We start from the raw sequence: 17,568 nt of genomic DNA, 5'->3' as shown, positions 1-17,568 counted from the left end.
GTGGCCTAAGAGGATGGCGGGGAGGGCCCTGGTGGGGCTGGAGAGGGAGGGGGCAGCGTCCAGCAGAAGGTCCTTTGAGGATAAGAATCATGGGAGGCAAGGGGTTTGGGCATTTAGGACGTGGAAGGACTTCTTGAAGGACTGTATTTGCAAACCATAGCTGTGAGTCACATTTCTATGTGTGTCCAGTGCCCTGTTGTTGACTTTCACTACCTCTGCTGGCAACAGCTGGAGTCCAAAGACCTCCTCACACCTTGCTTGGGAATAAGGGTGGGCATATTCTTTCAAAATGAGAAGTGACAGCTGTGAAGAATAGGCCTCTTCCAAATTTTCCATGTTGGGAAGAAACATTAGCTCCTCAGGGGGTGCGTGAGGTGTCTGAAGGAGGTTCTCTGTTCCATGAGGTCAGTGCAGAGCAGTGGGCATGCCACAGTAGCAATGCTATGTGGGTTACTGTCTGTTTGTGGACAAAGGGCCATTCAGTTTCTTAATATAGTCATATGTCATCTTTACCATTAAGCCCACGTTTCTCTTTCATATTTCATCTACAAAACAGCACTTAAAAGTCTCCTCTGGATTTCGCAACGAATGCTGAAGTTTATAGACTGTACACTTAGTATATTGCCATTAACCCAAATATAAAAATTGAAAAAACAGCAAGCCTGCACAACTCATTTCTACTAGCACTTATACATTACAGGCATACCTCAGAGATATTTCAGCCTTGGCTCCAGATCACCACAATAAAACAAATATTATAACAGATGAGCCACACACATTTTTTGATTTTCCAGTACGTGTAAAAGTTATGCTCACACTATACATAGTATGTTAAATGTGTAATAGCATTATGTCTAAAACATGTACATTCCTTCATTAAAAATACTTTATTGCTAAAAAAGCTAACGATCATTTGAGCTTTCAGCAATTCATGATCTTTTTGCTGGTGGAGGGCCTTGCCTTTATGACGGCTGCCTGATCAGGGCGGTGGGCACTGAGGGTTGGGATAGCTGTGACAATTTCTTAAAATAAAACAACAATGAAGTTCGCTGCATTGATTGACTCTTCATTTCATGAAAGATTTCTCTGTAGCATGAAATGCTGTTTAATAACATTTTACTCACAGTAGAACTCATTTCTTTCTTTCTTTTTTTTTTTTTTTTTTGAGACGGAGGCTCGCTCTGTCTGCCAGGCTGGAGGGCAGTGGCTCAGTCTTGGCTCACTGCAACCTCTGCCTCCTGGGTTCAAGTGATCCTCCTGCCTCAGCCTCACAAGTAGCTGGGACTACAGGCACGTGCCACCATGCCCGGCTAATATGTTTGTATTTTTAGTAGAGAGGGGGTTTCACCATGTTGGCCAAGTTGGTCTCGAACTCCTGACCTCAGGTGATCTGTCTGCCTCAGCCTCCCAAAGTGCTGAGATGACAGGCATGAGTCACTTCGCCCAGCCGAACTCATTTCAAAATAGGAGTCAATCCTCTCAAACCCTGCTGCTGCTTTATTAACTATGTTTATGTAATATTCTAAATCCTTTGTCATTTCAACAATGTTCACAGCATCTGCAACAAGAGTAGATTCCATCCAAGAAACCACTTTTTGCTCATTTATAAGAAGCGACTCCTCATCCATTGAAGTGTGATCATGAGATTGCAGCAGTTCAGTTACATCTTCAGGTTCCGCTTCTCATTCTTTTGCTGTCACATCTGCGTGACTTCCTTTACTCAAGTCTCGAACTCCTCAGAGTCATCCAAGAGGGTTGGAATTCACTTTTTCCAAACTCCTGTTAATGTTGATATTTTGATCTCCTCCCACGAATCCTGAATGTTCTTAATGGCATCTAGAATTTTGAATCCTTTCCAGAAGGTTTTCTGTTTACTTTGCCCAGCTCCATCAGAGGAATCACTATCTATGGCAGCTATGCCTTATGAAATGTTTTTTTCTTCCTTTCTTTTTTTTCTTTTTTCTTCCCTCCCCCAGCCTGAAATGTATTTCTTAAATAGTTAGATATGAAAGTCACAATGATGCCTTGATCCATGGGCTTTGGCTGGATGTCATGTTAGCAGGCACAAAAACAACGCTAATCTCTTTGCACATCTCCAGCAGAGCTCTTGGGTAACCTGGTGTATTGTCAACCAGCAGTAATATTTTGAAAGGAATCTTTTTTGTTCTTTTTCCAAGCAGTAGGTCTCAACAATGGGCTTAAAATATACAGTAAACCATGCCGCAAACACGTGTGCCGTCAGTGAGGCTTTGTTGTTCCATTTATAGAGCTCAGGCAGAGCAGGTTTAGTATCAGTCTTCAGAGTTCTAGGATTTTTGGGCTGGGCACAGTGGCTCATGCCTGTAATCCCAGCACTTTGGGGCCAAGATGGGTGGATCACGAGGTCGGGAGATCGAGACCATCCTGGCTAACATGGTGAAACCCTGTCTCTACTAAAAAAAATAGAAAAAATTAGCCGGGCATGGTGGCGGGCACCTGTAGTCCCAGCTACCTGGGAGGCTGAGGTAGGAGAATGGTGTGAACCCAGGAAGCAGAGCTTGCAGTGAGCCGAGATGGTGCCACTGCACTCCAGCCTGGGCGACAGAGCGAGACTCTGTCTCAAAAAAAAAAGAGTTCTAGGATTTTTGAAACAGTTAATGAGCTTTGGCTTTAACTGAAAGTCACCAGCTGTATTAACTCTCAAGAGAGTCAGCCTGTCCTTTGAAGCTTTGAAGCTAGGCATTCATTTCTCCTCTCTAGCTAGGAAAGTCCTAGATAGCATCTTCTTCCGATAGAAGGCTATTTCAGCTACACTGGAGATCTGTTGTTTATTGTAGCCGTCTTCGTCAATGATTTTAGCTACATCTTCTGGATAACTTGCTATAGCTTCCACATCAGCAACTTGCTGGTTCACTTTCCACTTGTAGGTTTTGGAGCTGTCTTCGTTCCTTAAACCTTGTGAACCAACCTCTGCCAGCTTCCTGCAGCTTCCTCACCTCTCTCAGGCTTCACAGATTTGAAGAGAGTTAGGGCTTTGCTCTGGGTCATGCTTTGGCTTAATGTTGTGACTGGTTTGATCTTCTATCCAGACCACTAAAACTGTCTCCATATCAGCAATAAGATTGTTTTGCTTTCTTATCATTTGTGTGTGTGCACTGGAGTAGAATTTTTAATTTTCTTCAAGATCCTTTTCTTTGAATTCACAACTTGGCTAACTGGTGCAAGAGGCCTAGCTTTCAGCCTGTCTCAGCTTTTGACATGCCTTCCTTACTAAGCTTAATTTCTAGAAGTATGACCCTTTCTTTCACTTGAACACATAGAGGCTGCTGTAGAGTTATTAATTATTGTGTCTCAAGGAATAGGGAGGCCGGAGGACAGGAAGAGAGACAGGGAAATGGCCGGTCAGTAGAGCAGTTAGAACACACACAACATTCACTAAGTTCATAGTCTCACATGGGCACGATTCGTGGTGCCCCAAAACACTTAATAACAGTAACATCAAAGGCCACTGATCACAGATCACCATAGCAGATATAATAAATCATAAAAATGCTTGAAATATTATCAAAGGGTGACACAGAGACAAGGAGTGAGCACGTGTTGTTGGAAACATGGCACTGTTAGACTTTCTAGACACAGGGTTGCCAAAAACCTTCAATTTGGAAAAAAAATACAGTATCTGTGAAGTGTAGTAAGGCAAAGCACAATAAAACAAATAATTTTATATATATCTATTTCAATTTTATATTCTGAATACAAAAGCTGTTTATTAAGAATGTTGAGCTACCCAAGTATAATGTATAATAAACTATACAGAAATAGGAAACACTTCTTTGAATAAGCTACATACATAAAATATGATATCTTTAAGATATGTTAATTAATTTAAGAAATCTGCTTAGATGGCTACCGAATAAGGCACTGTGCTAGGAGCTATGAATGCGGTTGAATAAGGCACAACCCTGCTCTTGAGGAGCTTACAAACTAGCAGAATTTGTAAGACACTGTATAAGATGTGAGCTGGAAGTGATTTCTAATGTAAAGAGCAGCGAATACTTTTTGCATTGAGCGTTAGTTTAGTTGTCTTTGCAAAAGCTTCTTTCTTTTCATAGTATGCGGCCTCATTCACAAACACGGGGTACACCGTACAGTCTCCGCCCAGTGGGATCGTCTTCCCATCAAGAGTTAAAAACATGGGATCCCCAGGATGCAGTGGTTTCCAGTCTTGATCCTCTCAGGAAACAATCAAAATAAATATATTATATTTGGTTTTTCTCCTCTAAAAATTTATGTCAGACTCTAGACAACTAACAAATTACAGTATTCTGTTGTTTTAAAAGAGATACTTGAGCGAGGCATTGAGATGCAGGCAAGTGATCTGACTGCGCTGAAATTGGGTCATCAATTTTGGCAGTAGTTTTAAGAGTTCCCCTTTGCATTTGTATAACTGAAACATGTAATTAACATTTGCTTCAGCCAGGTGCAGTGGCTCCTTGCCTGTAATCCCAGCACTTGGGGAGACCGACGTGGGCGGATCGCTTGAGCCTAGGAGTTCAAGACCAGCCTGGGCAACACAGAGATCCTATCTCTAGAAAAAATACGAAAAATTAGCTGGGTGTGGTGGTGCATGCCTGTAGTCCCAGATACTCGGGAGGCTGAGGTGGGAGGATTGCTCAAGCCCCCAGAGGTTGAGGCTACAGTGAGCTGTGTTCACACCACTGCACTCCAGCCTGGGTGACAGAGCGAAACCCTGTCTCTAAAAAAAATAAAAAAGTGTTTGCTTCAATACCAGGTTTACCTTGAATGTAGCCAAAGAGACTTACAATATTAAAAGGCAAAACTAAATGCATGTCTACCTAGTCTGCCTGTTGCCAGCTCAACTTAAATTCTGTTCAGCAAAATTTAGGAAATATCCATTAGGAGTCTTCTGTGTGCAAGACATTCTACCGTTGGGAAATATAAAAATGAGCTATGTTGTACCTGCATACAAGGAGATTCTATTCTGACGGGGATTGGTGAGAGAAGGTGGTGCTGGGCTGGGGAGAGTCTGGGACAAGGTAGATGTATTCCAAATATGCTCCTACATTAGGGTAACAGCTAAGTTATCTGAAGGGTCCTGCACCAGGGATTTGGACCTTTGAGCCCTCAAGCACTACGGCTGTCACACCACAGGAACCCCAGAACAGTTCTTCTCAAACTTTGAGGTGCTTGTAAATCATCTGGGGATTTTGTTAAGATGAAGATTCTGATTCTATAGGTCAGGGGTGGGGGCCTGGGATTCTGCATTTCTAACATTTCCCAGCAGCATCCGTATCACCCAGGAGCTTGTTAGAAAAGCAGGATTTCATTATGCGCGGCAGACCTACCAAATCAAAATCTTCACGTTAACAGGTCCCCGACGTTCACGTGCACAACATTAATGTTTGAGAAGTGCCGCCTCACAGCAGTTTTCTCCATCCTGGTGGCACATTATGATTGCTTGGGATGTTAAATACATATATACAGGTAGAAGGGCTGGCCCATTTCAGATAAATCAGAATCTCAGAGTAGGGCCCCGGCATCATTACTTTTAAATTTTATTTTAAAATTTACATACAGTGAAACGCACTCATTTTTGTGTACAGTTCTATGAGTTCTGACTTGCAGAGCATGGAGTCTTATAACCCGCAACTATGCGATCAGGATACGTACTTCTTTCACCCACCTCCTCGAATCCCTCGTGCTACCCATTTATAGTTCACTGTTTTCTGTGTTTATTGTATTTAGGCCCCAGATGATTTACAGGGTGGCTTGGCTGAGAACTATTTCTCTGAACCGGTGGTTTTCAGGCAGAGACTTGCCCCAGAATCACTAAAGGAACCTCTTCAACACACGTCTGGCTAGCCCCACCTGTGGAGATTCCAGCGTCGTGCAGTGCTATCCAGACCTGAGGCACATGAAAATCACCTGGTGAACTCAGTTGATTCCCTGTCTACACCCTGATGAATTAGATCAGAGCCTCTAGGAATAGGACTCAGGAATCAGCAATTTTTTTTTTTTTTTTTTTAGACGTAGTCTCAGCTCTGTCCAGGCTGGAGTGCAGTGGCACAATCTTGGCTCACTGCAACCTTCGCCTCCCGAGTTCAAGCGATTTTCCTTTCTCAGGCTCCCGAATAGCTGGGATTACAGGCGCCCGCCACCACACCTGGCTAATTTTTTGTATTTTTGGTAGAGATGGAGTTTCACCGTGTTAGCCAGGATGGTCTTGATCTCCTGACCTCATGATCCGCCCGCCTCGGCCTCCCAAAGTGCTGGGATTACAGGCGTGAGCCACCGCTCCTGGCCAGGAATCAGCATTTTTAAAAAGCTGCCCATAATTGTCCCGTGGCTCAAGTTTCAGAAGCGCTACTTTAGTAGTTTGTAGTGGGTTCCAGGCACTGGGAGGGGGTCCCCTATGTGATTCCAATTAGCATCCCTTAGTAAGAACTATCACTCTGAGGACAAAATCTAGACTCATAACTGGGTCCCGGACTGTGTGTTTTCTCCAGGCTCTACCATCCTCTGCTCACTCCTACTCTCCAGGGACATGGGTGTTCTTGCTGTTCCTCAAATGCTCCAAGTTTGTTCCAGCCTCAGGGCCTTTCACTTGCTTTCCACATGACTGGCTTCTCATCTTCTAGGTTCCAGCTTCAGTGCCACCATCTCTGAGATGGCACTTTGTGGCCACTCCATCTAATTGGAACCCTTTGTTATACCCTCTGCTATATTATTTTGTGTATTTCTTTTACAGCACTTATTACAGTTTGAAATGATTTGGTTTACATATTGTTTACTTATTCATGGTCAGTTCTCCTCACCCATTGGGATGGAAGCTCCATGAGGAACCTTCCCTATCTTGAATCTCAGGGCCCAGAATGAGCTTAGTTGTCATTCAAAAATATTTGTTGGCAGAATTAACCAATCAATCCCTCCTGTAGAATACTGAGCCATTCCTTATTGTCTGTCAAATCAAAACCATCCTTCCTAACTTTCAAGACCTACCACTAGCCCAGTTTGCTACTGATCTCATCCATCTCACTTCTCCGCCTGCCTGGGATTATTTTTGTACCCCTCAAGAGTATCCTAAAACCTGAAAAATCCTGTTTTAGCCTGCCATGACATCATCACCTTGGCCTCTGTTTCTTGTACTTGATATTTTTGTCACCAGTAATGCTTTCTTCCTTTCTCTCCCCCAGTCTTTACCTTTCCTTTAAAACATGGCCTAAGGCCGGGTGTGGTGGCTTACGCCTGTAATCCCAGCACTTTGGGAGGCCAAGGAGGGCGGATCACGAGGTCAGGAGATCGAGACCATCCTGGCCAACATGGTGAAACCCCGTCTCCACTTAAAATACAAAAATTAGCTGGGCGTGGTGACATGAGCCTGTAATCCCAGCTACTCGGGAGGCTGAGGCAGGAGAATTGCTTGAACCTGGGAGGCAGAGCTTGCAGCGAGCTGAGATGGCGCCACTGCACTCCAGCCTGGGTGACAGAGCGAGACTCCGTCTCAAAAAAACAAAAACAAACACTGCCTAAGGCGCCTTCTTTAGGTTTCCACCTGGGTCCCATTAAGCCACAAAGCAGGATTTGCTTCACTCGTCTGTATTACTGGGCAGGCCACTTCATTCAGTTGCAAGTCTAGATGACTATTAGAGTCACTAAACAGGGATAGGAACTGGATCAATCAGTGTTTTTCAATCCTGATTATCGAAGCCAGAAAGATCAGAGTATCTCAGAGTGGAGTCCTGCCATTGCTATTATTATGTTTTTTAAAAGCTCTCTAGGTAAATGTTAGTCAGGGTTGAAAGCCCCGGACTAGATAATCCACCAGTTCTCTTCCATCTCTGAGGTCTGGGAGTGTGCAGGGCACTTGCACTGGGGAATGGATACTTTGGCTTTGGAAATCTGTTCTTCTCTCCTTTTCCCTTTGCCTTTTCCAGATTTAAACCTCCTACATTCTCTCAAGAGCCTTTTTTTTTTCCTTCTTCACTATGTCATTATTGATAAAACTAGGCAAGGAGTAGATTCTGGGGGTTCTGAGGAGAGTCGGGGAATGGTGGCAGAAGAAAGAGGTCCAGTTGTTTTTCTCTAACTTATTCTGTCACAGGGAGGTAGCAAGCAATGTGGCCAACTGCAAAGAGCACTAACTCTGGATCTGTCATTGATAGCTACATGGCTATGGGAAGGATCTAACTTCTGGCCCTGTATTTCCTTATATTAAAATAGACATCATTATTCCCACCCGCTGAATGTGGGTAGGTATTTCACTTTCTCTAAGCGGCCTTGTCTGACCACTCCTCTCCCACCTCATTATTCTGTCATCGCATCTGGCTATCTTCATTTCTAGACTAAAGTTAGACTTTTGTGTACCTACACTATAAATTCCATTGAGCGTGTAAGGCCATACTTACTGATGTGTCCACACAGCCAGCACAGGTTACACTGAATAAGTATTTATTGAGCGATGGTCCGAACATCTTCCCTATCTACACTCAGTGTCTTTTGAGAACATCAAATGGGCAAATGTACGCGAAGTGCTGTATGAGCTATAAACTTCTATTCAAAGGTACAGCATTATTATTTTCAACACTTTAAAGAAAGAACAAATGTTACCTGCAGATTAGGATGGATGACAGCAGCAATTTCTCCATTTTCATCCCTGGGATAATCAACTTTCTCTATAATTTTATAGACCTCAATGGCACAGGGAGGAAATTCTTTTCCTATGACAAAAATAATACGTATCAATGGCAACTAAAAACATCTCTGGGCCAGGTGTGGTGGCTCATGCCTGTCATCCCAGCACTTTGGGAGGCCGAGTTGGGTGGATCACCTGAGGTCAGGAGTTCAAGACCACCCTGGCCAACATGGTGAAACCCCATCTCCACTAAAAATACCCAGGTTGGGATTATCCTAGCTACTTGGGAGGCTGAGGCAGGAGAATCTCTTGAACCTGGGAGGTGGAAGTTGCAGTGAGCCATTGCACTCCAACCTGGGCAACAAGAGTGAAACTCTGTCTCAAAAAAAAAAAAAAAAAAATCTGGAAAAAGGTTGATAATGTAAGGAAGAAACAATAATAACAACAACAACAATAACAAAATGAAGACAGCAATGGGGAGAACGGATAACATTTAGTTAAGGATGTTCATAAACAGCACTAGGCCAAGAGATGTCCTTGAATGATTCCTATCAGCACTCTGTCCACAAACACGCCGACGGACAGAGGTAGAAAACAGAACTGAAAAAGCCAGTTTAGGAGAAAAAGAATCTAGATTTGGGGGTCAGAAGACCTGGGCTCTAATCCCCTGGCTATGCGGCCTTGAACAAGATTCTTAACTTCTTGAGGCTTGCTTTCTTGACCTGTCAAATGAAGGTATTGGATTAGCTTATCTTGGAGGACCCTTCCAGCTATGATGTTTTATGACTGCATATTTTCAGGAGGAGTTCCAGCAACTTAGGTGACTTCAGTATCGTGCTCTTTTTCTTTTCTTTTTTTTTTTTTTTTGAGATGGAATCTCGCTCTTTCACCCAGGCTGGAGTGCAGTGGCATGATCTCGGCTCACTGCAACCTCCACCTCCTGGGTTCAAGCGATTCTCCTGCCTCAGCCTCCTGAGTAGCTGGGACTATGGGCATGCACCACCACGCCTGGCTAATTTTTGTATTTTTAGTAGAGATGGGGTTTCACCATGGTGGCCAGGATGGTCTCGATTTCTTGACCTTGTGATCAGCCCACCTTGACCTCCCCAAGTGCTGGGATTACAGGTGTGAGCCACCATGCCCAGCCTCTTTTTCTTAACTAAGTACATTGGACACTTGGACAGCTCCTGAGTAATGAGATCTTGCGACGCAGGCAGCCTGCCAATGGTGGAGACCAACTTCCAAAGATGCGGAAACCTCAATCCACTTCCCAGAAACTTGGAAAAGGATTAGTTTATGTATATACCAGGCTATCTCTGAGCAAACAGGATGAACTTTTGGTCCAATGTAGGGCCCACAGTGTCTTATGGTCACAACTCAAAGGAAAGCCTTCCTTTGCTTTTAGAGCAGAGTTAGAATGAGTATACCCAGTGATCACTTCTGTATCAGTTAGCTTCTGCTGCATAACATACTACCCCAGAATTTAGTGGCTTCAAACAACCACCTCCTAATTTAGTTCATGATTCTGTGGGTTGGTTGAAAAGTTTCTTCCATCTACACTGGCTTTGTGGATTTTTTATTGTTTTGCTCCTGCCTTTGTGGTAAGCTGACAGCTCACCTGGAGGCTGGATCCTATGGGATGGCCTCACTCTTATGTCTGTCAGCTGGAGTTGCATGGCTGTCTGTTAGGGTGCCTGAGTTTTCCACCTCAAAGGCTTTCATTATCCAGCAGGCCAATGTGGGCTGTTGCACATAATGGTACATGTACAGGGTTTCCAAGAGCAGGAAGAGAGCAAGCTGCAATGTGCAAGTGCTTTTCAAGCCTCTTCTATGGCACAAAACAAGTCACATGGGCAAGCCAGCTATTCCAGGAGTGGAAAAATAGACTGTATATCTGAACAGAAGGATATGAAACATCACACTGCCAGGATGTGGACGTGGGAAAGGGAAGAATTAAAATCTACCACACCTTCCAAGATGAAGATGGGAACTTAACAGATCTCATTTCTTTAAACCAAAAAGTTGGATAGGAAGAAAGTAAAAACTGATAGAACACAAAGGAGTATGTTTTTGCTACTTACAGTTGGAAGGAGTCTTGAAAGCCTAACTTCCATCTATGTTTGTGTATTCTCCGTATTGTTCTGGCCATCTTACAGATGCAGAAGATGACTTCTTACAGCCTCACAAAATGTGGCCCGTTTCATTGCTGCTCAGCTTTGTTAATAAGAAATTTCTGTCTCGCCAGGCGCAATGGTGCAGGCCTCTAACCCCAATGCTTTGGGAAGCCGAGGCAGGCAGATTGCTTGAGCTCAGGAGTTCAAGACCAGCCTGGGCAACGTGGCAAAACCCTGTCTCTACAAAAACCACAAAAATTAGCCGGGTGTGGTGGTGCACGCCTGTAATCCCAGCAACTCAGGAGGCTGGGTGGGAGGATTGCTTGAGCCCAGGAACTTGAGGCTCCAGTGAGCCGTGATTGCACCACTGCACTCCAGCCTGGGCAACAGAGTGAGACCCTGTCTCAAAAAAAAAAAAAGAAAAAAAAATTTCTGTCTCTAGGTAACTTTATCTCATTGATTCTCTTCTGCCCTCTGGGTCACAGAAAATATTCGAATTTCTTTCCAATGTAGACTCTTTTTTTTTTTTGAGACAGTCTCACTCTGTCACCGAGGCTGGAGTGCAGTGGCGTGAACTCGGCTCACTGCAACCTCTGCCTCCTTGGTTCAAGCGATTCTCATGCCTCAGCCTTTGGAGTCGCTGGAATTATGGGCACATGCCACCACACCCAGCTAATTTTTGCATTTTTAGTAGAGACGAGGTTTCTCCATGTTGCCCAGACTGGTCTTGAACTCCTGACCTCAAGTGATCTGCCTGCCTCGGCCTCCCAAAGTGCAAGGATTACAGGCATGAGCCACTGCGCCTGGCCAGGAATTATTCTCATTATGATTTTCAAGCTCTTTAACATTCTCAGTGCTCTCCCTGGCTAAATTCCTCTTTATAGATGTTTCTCCTGGATTACTGACTCAGAATTTATTTACAGTTCTCAAGTGTTGTTTATTCAAGGCAGAAAAAGAAGATCATTACCTCCCTTATTCTGGGATTTTTTTTTAAACATAAGAATAAAACTTTGTCCCTGATGTTGTTAACCTTAAACATTTGGTTTAAACAATTGTTAAAGATTGTCAGGACTTCTTGGATCTGCCTTCTCAACCAGGATGTTTTCCTGGCTATCTTCTTGCGACCTGTCACTTAGGTAAGCATGTCGCATATGTCTTTATCCAAGTCACTAACAACAGTTCTGAGTAGCACAGAGTCAAGAATGAAGCCCTTTTACACACTTCTTGAGACTTTTCACATAGCCGCTGTGATTCATTTGTCAGCATTCTTTGGATACGAGTGCTCAGTTGAAAATCCACCAAGCTGGATAGTCTAAATTAATCGTGGTTGACAATTTTTGAATTGCCGAATCCTTTGCTTAAATGAAATGTTACACAGAAGAGCTCTGGTTGAAGCAGAGATAAGGGGTTAAGGGGTGGGGGTGTTCCAGGAACTGCTTTTCTCCACCCTTGTGATAGGATTCTATGGACCATGATCTGAAAACCATGTTTTCCACCCAGATTTGTGGCCTTCTATCTGAATGTATCACTTCTTAACATATTGTAGTCCCACACTTACTATTCAGAGAGTTTATTGTAAATATGCTGTGATCTTCTCAAAACCAGTTCCATTAGACAGTATAGAACCTGCCCTCAGACAAAGATGGTAAAAAGCAAATTTTCAGTTTTCATGATTTTGGAGTCAAAGGATTCCCAAGCACAAAACGAATGTCTGTGATTGCAGTAGGGTGCGCACAATCTGACATTGAGGAATTTACTCCCCACAGACACTGAAGTACACACCAGCTCTGTTATTACAATTGCCCATTCCTCAACAACAATTTCAACTCAGTCTGTTGGAATAATTGTTTACATAGAATGCCTCTTTGATTTTAAGCAATTATATTCCATTTTAAAGTCAACTTTTTTTATAATTAATAGACTTTTTAGTGCAGTTTTAGATTTACCAAATAAATGAGCAGATAGTACATAGAGCTGTATATACCCACCTTGTCCACCAGTCCCCATTTAATTAATTTTTAATTACAGAAATAATACACAAATACTTTATTCTTATTGAATATAATTAAGACAAAATTAGCCTGGGTTTTGCCTCCCATCCCCAGTAACTATTGTTATCAGTTTGGTGTGTTTTCTTCTAGGACTTTTTCTGTAATATGTTAACATATATATATATTATATATATATATATATGTATCCTAGAAGGTGATGATTATTATTGTTATTTTAAAGCCAATTGGTGTACTGAATGCCTTGGTCTGCAACTTGCTTTCTGCTAATTACCAATGTGTTTTGAAGATTCTTCCATGTTAGTTTATTTAACTGTCCACCAACAGGTAGACATTCATGCTGTTTCCATTCTTTTGCTGTTATAAATTATGCACGATAATCTTTGTAAACAACATGTTGTTTGTGCTTGTGTTTCTTTGAGATGTGGAATTGCTGGGTAATAAGATTGGTGTGTTTTAAGAAGTGGATGCTGTAAAATTATCCTCTAAAATGTCTTTACCAACTTATATGTTCACTTATATGTTCACCAGCAGGTAATGAGAGTTTCCCCTTTTCCTACACATTTACCAACGCTTGATATTTGCAGACTTTAATATTTTCCCAACTTAATGGGGGAAATGATTTCTTATTTTAATTTGCATTTCTCTAATTATTAGTGATACTGAACATCTTTTCATATGTTTACTGGGCATTTGTATTTTCTCGTCTTTCTTTTCTTTTTAAAATGGAGATTAACAGGAAATAAGGATTTAATGTGGAGTCTTTATTTGGCAGCTGCTTTTCTTGAATGTGTCTATCCTGGCCATTGGGGAATAGCTGAAGTGAATAAAAATTTTAAAAAGCACTTTATATCATTAGCATGGCAAATTTGACTCAGGTTCCAATTGTTATTTAAATGTTTGGTGGTTAAGTTTGATAACGTTACCTTCATTATTACTTACCTTCATTGAAATGATGTATAAAATCAAGAGCATGTTTAATCATTTTTCTCATTTGATCCAAGATATCAGCTCTCAGAACCCCTTGAGGCTGAGGACCAACTTCTATACCTAGGTACAGAAGGAGAGATAGTCACATTTATATAAGTATGAAAATATATTATAAAACTAAGCATTTTAATGTATCAAGATTTAGAATTATGTTATTAAAAATTATTAAAAAGGTAAACCATGTAGCATCATGGAAAATAGTTGAGACATAATGTTTGGCAAAATGTAAAGCAGAACATTTACATGTTTAAGTTAGATGCATAGTGAATAAAGACTGGGAAAGAACATGGAAAAAATCAGTGGTGTTAGAAATAGGAAACTCTTGCGGTCTTTTTTCTTTAAATTTCCTTCAATATTGCTAAAATGTTTAAAAGTCATAACATAGTAAAAGAGGTGAACAAGTTTATGCTGACAAAATAATAGGTGAACCTGAAGAGAAACTGTTAAGATCTAACATTTAGCTGTGACGGTAGGAAGGACATCTATTTTTATAGATTTCACAGAAATCCAGACTAGAAGAATCATGGATTTCAGTCAATATGACAATCTATGTGACCCTTGAGCAACGATTTTGCCCTTAACATAACAATCCATCCTAACACAATACTGCAATGGTTTTATTTATTTATTTATTTTTTTGAGACAGAGTCTCACTCTGTCACCCAGGCTGGAGTACAGTGGTGTGATTTCTGCTCACTGCAACCTCTGCCTCCCAGGTTCAAGTGATTCTTCTGCCTCAGCCTCTCAAGTAATCCCGTGCCTGGGATTACAGGCATGGGCCACCATTCCTGGCTTATTTTTGTATTTTTAGTAGAGGCAGGGTTTCACCATGTTGGTCAGGCTGGTCTCAAACTCCTGACCGCAGGTAATCTGCCCTTCTCAGCTTCCCCAAGTGCTGGGATTACAGGCAAGAGCCATCATGCTTGGCCTGGTTTTAATTTTATGCAGGAAAAACTTGTGTTCATTTCTTCTAACTCATATGAAATGATGCCTGTACTATTAGGTCTACTTTGTGTGGCTGTTAAGCATCCATCCTTACACTTACAAAATACTCTTTCTTTAAACTACTTTAGTAGACCCTTCCTTCCTGTTCAAGTCTCCCACAAAGTCATCTCCCCAGTCATCACCTTCTCTATTTGTCAAACCGTTTACCAACTGCACTACCCTCATTCTCTTCCACCCCATTAACATACTGCATTCTTTTACACTCATCTTGTTTTCACCCGCTTCTGTTATTTCCCAATACACAAAATCTTATCATATTCTCTTGCATCATTTTTTATTTGTTGTGCTTAGGTTTCTTGCATATACGTGTGAACATATATTTAAGTATATGATGTTGTAAATGTGGCTAAGGTATGCATCTGTGCGTAAATGACTTACACAAATATGTGAAAAAGTGAGTTTGTAGATATGTCTGTAGGAATACTATAGAATACATTGTTGTTTGCCTACCCCAAATCCATTTCACTTTCCTCCTGTTTCTAATAGAATCCTGATTTTAGCTGGGCTTCCAGTCTTCAAGGTAGGTAAATTTTTCTCCAGTTCAAGAGTAAATGTTGAATAGTTTAAGTCAATCATAGTAATCCCCTAGTCAATGATTTAAGAATAAAGGAATCTTTATTATGCACAAAAGTATCAATACTTGAAGTAAGGAATTGGAGTAAGCTAAATATCCAAATATGGGCAATTAGCTGAAACAAATCAAAGGCTTAGCAATAAGAGATACAGATCCTGCTTCTCTGTGACACCAAATAAAAGCTTAAAATTTCCAAACTTTCAAATATCAATCTTGGGCTATGATATTTGTAGGCAATGCTACTCTTAGCCAGAACAAACATCTGCTGATATGTTTTGCCCTTACAAGTTGAGCCAAATCTTTAAAATATTTCAATATGAAGGAATATTAAGCTCATTGTAAATAATTAGAAATGTTATATGTTCTACTTCCAACTTTGCTGTTTTATTTGGAATATTTTATATCATGCGCTCATTGGAAAAAAGCATATTTAACGTTAGAGAGACAATCTTTCTGAGTCAACATTTTATAATATACTAAGAATATTGCTGCATACAAATTTTGCTTTAACTTCTAGTAGGCACCTACAAGGACCATCTTTGTACACCTGTTCCCAAGGCAGAAGAAATGTAACACGATCATTCTAGGCAAACCTTATCCTAGAAAGGAGCAGTTTGCTGCAGCCACTCTTATGATCATCCACACACACACACAAATATGGTAAAGCGACTGGACACAGCCCTCTCCTTTCTCAGATTAACTGTGGTCTCATCTGAGACTTAGAAAAGTTATTTGAATAATTATTGTTCATTCAGCTCCACCCCGACTCTGCCGTAGCCATGTCCCACAATCTAAATATTCTGCTCTGATATGAGATCTTGTATTGAAAAGTTAATTTTTGGTTCGGACAATAGGGCCACCAAAGATGGCCATATAAAGATCCCTTTATTATGCACAAAAGTATCAATACTTGAATATCCAGAATAATTTTAGATTTTTATTTATTTATATTGTTTGCCAACCTGCTTTTAAATTAAATTACTCTTGGCTAAACCATCTGAGATTTAACAAAAAAACTTTAAGTTGTAATTTTAATTGTAGTGTAATCTGCAGATAATTAATTACGCTAATGGGACACTCAGGAACGAGAATGGAATAGAGAAGAAAGACGGTGTTTGAGAGGGTGTATGAGAGTGTGGGGCTGCATCTTGGAAGTTACCAGAAGGTAAAGATGAAGTCACAGCCTAGTAACTGACAGGATAAACAAGTGAATAGATGACAAACAGCTCATGAAATGTCTGTTGCAAAGCAGGTGGTAAAAGGGATGTGGAGAGAGGGTTCCTTATGGATCTTCTGCATTTCTCCAAGTCTTGTGAGCAAGACATGGACTATTTTTGTTTCAGATGATCTTTTCAAGGATGTCTGTATAGTGAACAGCCTTGGAAGTTAGGAATGGAGTCTTCCTTGGGGTAAAGGGCACTCGTGCCTACTGCCCATTATAAAAATGAAGGTTCACAGCCGGGCGCAGTGGCTCATGCCTGCAATCCCAGCACTTTGGGAGGCTGAGGCGGTGGATCACCTGAAGTCAGAAGTTCGAGACCAGCCTGGCCAACATGGTGAAACCTTGTCTCTACTAAAAATGCAAAAACTTTGCTGGGTATGGTGGTAGGCACCTGTAATCCCAGCTACTCGGGAGGCTGAGGCAGGAGAATCGCTTAAACCCAGGAGGTGGAGGTTGCAGTGAGCCAAGATCGTGCCACTGCACTCCAGCCTGGGCAAAAAGAGCGAAACTCCATCTCAAAAAATAAAATAAAATAAAAAATAAAATAAAATAAAATAAAATAAAAGTTCCCTCAGCTCAGGGTTTGTCTCCTAGAATGTAACCACTGGCATGGATAGCTGCCATCTGGCTCTTTCTGTGTCACCCTGTGGGAAGTGGAGCTTGGGGAATGGTGCAGAAATGCTGACACTCTGCTATTACTACTGTCAATAATCTATTCTTTGTCTCTGTTTTAGGAGTCTTGTGTCTTCTACTGGCATCCACTCAGAGGTGCTAGGCTAATGGTTAGCTTGTAAGTCGGGTAAAATTTCTCAGATCTTTGACAGGTCTTGATAAGGAGAGGGTCAGAAAACAACCTGGAGTAGGTCACTGGTAGCACAAGCACTTTGGAGAAACAGACCCCTTGCCTTTCTGATCCAGTCAAATCTGAGCACTCCGGACAAGCTCATGAATGTATGTATTACCAGTGTTAGATGGCTAGTATTTATTTTTTTGGTTGTTTTTTTGAGACGGAGTTTCACTTT

The 17,568-nt window shown here is 41.6% G+C and overlaps 1 protein-coding gene across 2 annotated transcripts in view; it reads right to left on the bottom strand.

Annotated features, from left to right (window-relative positions):
• Nucleotides 1–1,135: 1,135 nt before the first annotated feature.
• ASPA (aspartoacylase) overlaps nucleotides 1,136–17,568 on the bottom strand; it is a 28,785-nt gene continuing 12,352 nt past the window's right edge. The window contains exons 7-9 of one of the 2 annotated variants that reach the window (XM_054535213.2): nucleotides 13,698–13,805; nucleotides 8,608–8,717; nucleotides 1,136–4,210 (exon numbers count right to left, since the gene is read on the bottom strand). In XM_054535213.2, coding sequence (XP_054391188.2) covers nucleotides 4,013–4,210; nucleotides 8,608–8,717; nucleotides 13,698–13,805 — 416 coding nt within the window. In that variant the 3' untranslated portion in view covers nucleotides 1,136–4,012. 2 annotated transcript variants of the gene reach the window in all.

The sequence above is a fragment of the Pongo abelii genome, chromosome 19, assembly GCF_028885655.2.
Source record: "Pongo abelii isolate AG06213 chromosome 19, NHGRI_mPonAbe1-v2.0_pri, whole genome shotgun sequence".
Taxonomy (NCBI): Eukaryota; Metazoa; Chordata; class Mammalia; order Primates; family Hominidae; genus Pongo; species Pongo abelii.
This window is presented reverse-complemented; position numbering and strand designations above follow the sequence as displayed.